General features: G+C 38.7%; 1 protein-coding gene across 1 annotated transcript in view; it reads right to left on the bottom strand.

The window, feature by feature from the left end:
- The window catches only part of LOC107566684 (E3 ubiquitin-protein ligase TRIP12), a 65,877-nt gene that overhangs the window by 1,903 nt on the left and 57,646 nt on the right, over positions 1 to 6,328 (bottom strand). The window contains exons 27-36 of the mRNA XM_016252196.1: positions 4,519 to 4,676; positions 4,356 to 4,429; positions 4,044 to 4,243; positions 3,733 to 3,860; positions 3,465 to 3,616; positions 2,471 to 2,613; positions 2,241 to 2,397; positions 2,020 to 2,118; positions 1,596 to 1,710; positions 1,306 to 1,460 (exon numbers count right to left, since the gene is read on the bottom strand). Coding sequence (XP_016107682.1) covers positions 1,306 to 1,460; positions 1,596 to 1,710; positions 2,020 to 2,118; positions 2,241 to 2,397; positions 2,471 to 2,613; positions 3,465 to 3,616; positions 3,733 to 3,860; positions 4,044 to 4,243; positions 4,356 to 4,429; positions 4,519 to 4,676 — 1,381 coding nt within the window. The remainder of the gene's footprint in view (positions 1 to 1,305; positions 1,461 to 1,595; positions 1,711 to 2,019; positions 2,119 to 2,240; positions 2,398 to 2,470; positions 2,614 to 3,464; positions 3,617 to 3,732; positions 3,861 to 4,043; positions 4,244 to 4,355; positions 4,430 to 4,518; positions 4,677 to 6,328) is intronic.

Here is a 6,328-nt window from a genome sequence, read left to right as displayed (position 1 = left end):
CAGATGTCCGTTCATACTAACGTTACATGACCGAAAGCGCGTGTTATGTGACCATTAATGCAAACTGTAGCATCATGCTACATAAGACAATAAATAAGATTTATATTCCGCTTTTACTCAAAACTCACTTTAAACCACCATCGAGTGTTTGTAATAACTTCTGATTGCAGTCTAATGTGTGTTTTGGCCATCTAATGTTGCTGAAATTAAATATGTTATTACCTCTGAGTCAGAGCAGCAATCATAGAAGAGAGAACACAAGCAGACGGCGCTGGAAGCTGCTAATGCTCATCAGTAAATCAGTGGAAAATAAATCGAAATCATGATTCTGTCGGAGCTATGCGTTTTAAAACGAACACTAACTAGTGTAAATGTAGCCTAACAGATGTGTAAACTGAAGACTATTTGAGCTTTATTAAAACTACTTTGCACTGATTGATTGTGTTGGTTACATTTTGTTCCTTTGTGCAGTGGCTCAGAAGATGGATTCTTTGAGTTTGTATAAACATCAACAAGCTGAAAAATAAAACCAAAGTTTTTTTTTTTTTTTAGATAATGTAATCTTGTTAAAATTGATTTCATAAAATTGGTATCGAAAAAAGTATCGTTCAGGAACCGGTATTAAAGTCAAGGTATCGGTATCGGAAATTTTTGAACGATACCCACCCCTATGGTTTTGTTACAAAGACGGTCTAACTGTACACAGTTCTTACATATCAAAACAATGTCTACTTATGAGTAAAAAGATTAGGTAAAGTTTGAATTCTCCATTCATGACACCTTTGGCACACCATTGTGGCACCCTTCAGTGCTTGGTCTTTAAAACTGAATGACTAAACTGTTGAAAGCGCAATACTGCCATCTACTATGTTGGAGTGTCAAGCAGATTGTTACTAGAACTTGTGTAGTTTTCACATATCAATATTTCATTTTTTGTTTAGTACCATGGCTGTCGTTGATTCCAGTACATTGGATCACCCCTAATTTAAAAGCATAAATGTCAAAAATATTCTGAGATTGTAATGAACAACTTTAAAAGGCTGAAAGAAAAATATTTTTTAGTTTTAGTTGTTACTAGAACTTGTGTAGTTTTCACATATCAATATTTCATTTTTTTTAGTACCATGGCTGTCGTTGATTCCAGTACATTGGATCACCCCTAATTTAAAAGCATAAATGTCAAAAATATTCTGAGATTGTAATGAACAACTATAAAAGGCTGAAATTCTTGAAAGAAAAATATTTTTTAGTTTTAGTTTTTTTTTTTTTTATGTATTCAAGTCATTTTGTCATGAGTAAATGTACCAATCTGAAGTCCATGATCGCTTTAGCCATCAGTTTTCCAAGAAAACGGAACTTCATTTTGATCTTGGCGATGTGAGCTGGTTTGGTAGTTCGTCCAAACGGTACAGCAAACAACCCTCTGGAACTGAACATATACTTGGTACCCTCCTGCCTTCCTGCTCAGAGACAGACAGAGTGTGTGTGAGGGAGGGAGAGAGACAGACAGAAGAAACAAGCTTAGTGAACAGCAGTAGAATGCTATTTGCGTTACACTAGAAACAGTGCTCAAAATTTACAAATATATGAGTTACCTTTAGGGTTGGAGAGAGTGACTTCCTCTCCTCTCCAAAGACCCAAATCGGCCCTCTGCAACTCCTGAGACACCAGAGCATAGAACTCTTGCGTAGGTCCAAGGCCTGTTCCCACCTGAGACACAGAGAGAAGTCAGGCATAAATCAAACAAGACTGACAGAAAAGCGGACTCTGAGCAGAAACAGATAGACTTGTTTAAAATTGCACTGGCTGAAATACACAGACTCCATGGGCTAGTGAAATAACAGTGGTGGCAAACAGTCAGTATGTTTATAGCGAGCTACCAGAACAACACCACATCCTCAGGGCCTCCTGTTTGTTACTGTAACACAGTAACGCAAGAACACAAACGACACGGTTGAAATGCACTGGCCAAGAATTTGTGTAGATTATGTTTCTGGCCTAATCGTCAGTCATGCATACCTCGTTCTCGTATTGAATTTCCAGCATAGCTCTGGAACTCCCGAGGTCTTGCATTACTGACTCTGCTTGCTTCAGGAGCTCATCACGGTTTATCGTTCTCTATACATACAAAACAACGAATAAGAGAATGTTAGAAAGTTGTTTGTGAATACATACCTCTGCTATGGCATATATGAAGCAATTACAGCATGCAAATGCTTAAACAGGAATTTTAGGGCAACCTTCTTCCTGTCAAGGCGTGGAGCGACACGGCTGTCTTGCGAGTCAGACTGGTTAATCTCTGGGTTGGTGTCGAGCAGGCGCTGCATGGCGCGATCGCGGTCAAACGCTGTCACGTAGAAGAGCATTTGCCGCGTGTCAAACGGGAAAAAGAATGGACTAGAAGAGAGAAGATTAGAGGTGTAAAAAAAAGTACGGATTTAAGACGAATGAGATGAAGAGTTTGCAGTACCTGGTCTTGCCGAGCTCAGTGAGCCAGGTGGGAATGTTCCCTGTCATGATGACCAGCGGATCCTGCAACTGTCGGTTGGCCTTTGCTGTCAGTTTACTGTTAATAAACTCACCAGTGGGAATGATCTCTTTACATGCAGCATTCTGGGGAAAAGAGACAGATGAATGTAAAGTCTACTGTTTGATTGCTTTATTATTGGGTGAATCTCGCTGAAATATGTCCAGGGGCCTGTTTCATAAAACAAGTTTACCAAATAAGCCAGGGGGCGGTTGCATTAGGTTGTTTAGATTAGTCTTAAAAATTTTACCATCTAACTGCTTTTCTTCAAGACTGGTCATAACTTTTATAATTCAGTTATGAAAAGGAAGATTGGTCTTATTTGTATTGGAAAAGTAAGACTGATTACCCCTTGGCTACTGCTAGTTGGTCTTAAGAACTAGTTTGACAGTCTTAACATGGTGGCTAAGTTTAGGCAACTGGCCCCAGGTTGATTTCAGTTAGTCAGACATATTGTCAGTTGATTTGAAGGGCCGGTTGCATAAACTGTTTAGACTAGTCTTAAGTTAGTCAACTAATTGTTTTTCTTCAAGACTGGACATAACTTTTTGTTATGAAAGTTATGAAAAGGTAGATCGGTCTAATCTGTATTGGAAAAGTAAGACTGATTACCCCTTGGCAACTGCCAACTGCTAGTTGGTCAAACTGGTTCTTAAGACACAGTCTTAACATGGTGGCTAAGTTTATGCAACTGGCCCTTGGTTCAAAATAAGTCAGACTAACTGAAATAAGCCTGTTTTATGGAAAAGGCCCCAGGTCATATTTCACACCAAAATCAAAGCGGAAAAAAAAGAGAAAGAAAAGAAAATGAAGTCCATTTTAGAACCATCCACGTTTTTAATTATTATCATAATTAAGCATACATTCTTGATAGAGGTTCTGTTATTGTACCTGTACTTTTTGTATGAATGCAAGTGTTCTTGAATATGGTACTCACATCGTACAGATAGAACCAATATCTACAGATGGAGTGCAGGACCCTCAGCAGCAGAATCACCTCCATTGAAGGATCATCAAAAGTGATGCCCTCTGGAGGATCACTAATGAGGTATGACTCTAATGGGTTTGTCACACTAGGACACACACCCTCTGAAAACACACACAAAAAACAAATATAGTCTGAATAAAGATGGATTCCAAGGCAGTCCCTTACTAAACTCCTATACAGCTTTTATAGGTTATCAGTGCACATGATATTTCCCTACCATGCCACAGTTCGTCCTGTTTCTTGGCATTTCGAGGGGAGGTTTTAGTGGGAGCCGTCTGTGCGCGACCCCTCTTCCCTCCGACAGCATCTTTACAGCCCTCTTCATCCTCTCTGACTGGCTTATACCTGTAACAAGTATATATTAACACTTGTGTATTGTGTATTAATATATATTAACACACAATATATTAACTATTAAATAGTTCAAATAATAGGGTTGCAGACTTGTATCACATTCATGGAACAGGCAAACATTAGTGATTGTGCAGTTTCTGAAAGAGTGAAAAAAACGGCGTGCAAGTTGTGTACCATATAGTGTGTGTTTTGGTCCAGATGCCAGCCCTTCCCAGAGGATTTGCTTCATCATCTGTGCTCTCTCGCTCCTCCTCAGCCTGCAAGCTGAACTGCCTGACAGCCTGATAAACAGTCATGTTGTACGGCAGCAGGTGCTCTCCTATGTAGAACTGCAGCCTGTGACGTACACTCCCAGAATTCAAGAACTGGGCAGCCTTTGGGAAACGGTAGTCCACAGTATTAAAAAAAGTGCATACCACTACACACAGTATGCCATTTTGATTACAATTACCAAGTAAATATTATCATGAAAACAATCATCCGTACCAAAGATTCATCAATCTCATCATCAGAACCATCATCATCACTGTCTTCATCCTCCTCCCTGATCCTTCCATACCCTGTTGAGACCGCAAGTGTCAACCATCTCATCTGAGAACTCAGAAACCAGAGAACTGAGAACATCATATTCAGATTCTTGTGTGTTTACCTCTAACCACAAGGTATCTCTCAATAGCCTGTACCAGGGCCAAGGGGTCAATTTTGACTGGCCCGCCCTTCCACTGTTTTACATTGGTGCAGTCTGGGTGTCTTTGCAGCTGGCACTTCAGCTGATGTGTGTTGAAGAACTTAAGGGCTTGTGAACCCCTGCAAACAAAAGAATAACAATCAGCATGAGATAAAAATATATAAAAACATGTAGACTGTTACCATATTAAATAAATCTTTTGTTTGCATCCATAAAAAAAATACACCAAGTTTGTATTACAATTTTAAACTTATGTTTTAAATTGCTTTAAAGCAGCATTTTTCCATCAAAGTCAGACTAATTAATTTGTTATATGTGACCCTGGACCACAAAACCAGTCATAAGTAGCAGGGGTGTATTTGTAAGTGTATAAAGTAAAGATCATGTTCCATGAAGATATTTTGTAAATTTCCTACCATAAATATCAAAACTTAATTTTTGATTAGTAATCTATAGGTGTGACCCCAAATAGTCGATGCTTTGATAGGAGGAGGCCGATTCGACTACCAATCTCAGTCAAATATTTGCAGAGGTGTTATGATCATGCCATTTTGGCTATATATGGGGGTGCTCAAATGTCTGATTTCACATAGAACTACCGGTTTTCTCCCAATAAGTCAATATACAGCCTACTAAGATAATGTTGTAAATAAGAATCTGAAAAGAAAGAAGCTTTAAAAAAATATTTTAACGTGCGTGAATAAATCCAACCAAGCCTATAGATTTAAGTTTCACTTTCCATAACCCGTGACCGACAGAGAAGCATCTTGGCGGCAGGGATTTAAATCTTTAACAAGACACAAATTGACACAGACAAAGTGAGAGACTGGATTTTTTCGATCATGTAGAGTACAAGTGATTTCAAAACATTTCAGCCGGTTTATATATAACATGTATATATTATTTATCTCATATAAGATGCATTTGGTTGAGTTACGCTACAGTAAAGCACTTCATTGTAGTACTACGGTGATTATCTCTTCAGCGTGCAGCGCAAGCAGGACAAACAACAATGCAGAATATTAATAACTATGACTGGGACTGTCATATACATAATGAGAACACTATTATAATAAAAAGCTGTGAATTTTTAGAGTTTAGTTGCCGTGTTTCTGCACGTTGTTACGTGAAGAACGCGTCCACAAAAGGACTTCACTCAGAGCCGTGCCGAAACGTTCACTTCTGCATTTGGGGGATTTTGTGCAGGTAGCCTGTAAGTCGTAATATTTGCGTAATGTTGTATAAATAACGAAGCTTATTATATATGAGATAAATGATCAGTTAAATCCCATTTATTTAAAACCTGCTATCAAGATGCTTCACTCCACTGGTGATCTTCAGAGAGCGCACAGCTCAAAACAGAAATGCAGAACATTAATAACTACTGTCATATACATAACGTTATAATGAGCACTGTTGTACAAAATGTTGTGAATTCGTAAGGTTTCGCTGACGTTTAATGTTAAATATACTTTGTATCTGCGAGGCGTCCGTTAACGTCAGTAATTATGACTGTCGAATGTTTGACTTGACTCTTGGTAATGTATTTTGCCCCACCCCCAAACATATGATTCGACAATCATGATGTCAACTATCGGCAAGATTCGAAAATTCCGATTCGACTATGAAAATCCTTAGTTTGGGACACCACTAGTAATTTGCATTGCTAAGAATGCTAAGACATTTGGACAACTCACTGGACTTCAAGCAACTTGGGCTATGAGCTTCTCCACCCTTCCTCCAGACTTTAGGACCTTGGTTTCCAAATGAA

This window comes from Sinocyclocheilus grahami, unplaced genomic scaffold (genome assembly GCF_001515645.1).
Source record: "Sinocyclocheilus grahami isolate Dianchi unplaced genomic scaffold, SAMN03320097.WGS_v1.1 scaffold1092.1, whole genome shotgun sequence".
NCBI lineage: Eukaryota > Metazoa > Chordata > Actinopteri > Cypriniformes > Cyprinidae > Sinocyclocheilus > Sinocyclocheilus grahami.
Note: the sequence above shows the minus strand (reverse complement) of the source record. Positions and strands in the feature narration are given on the sequence as shown.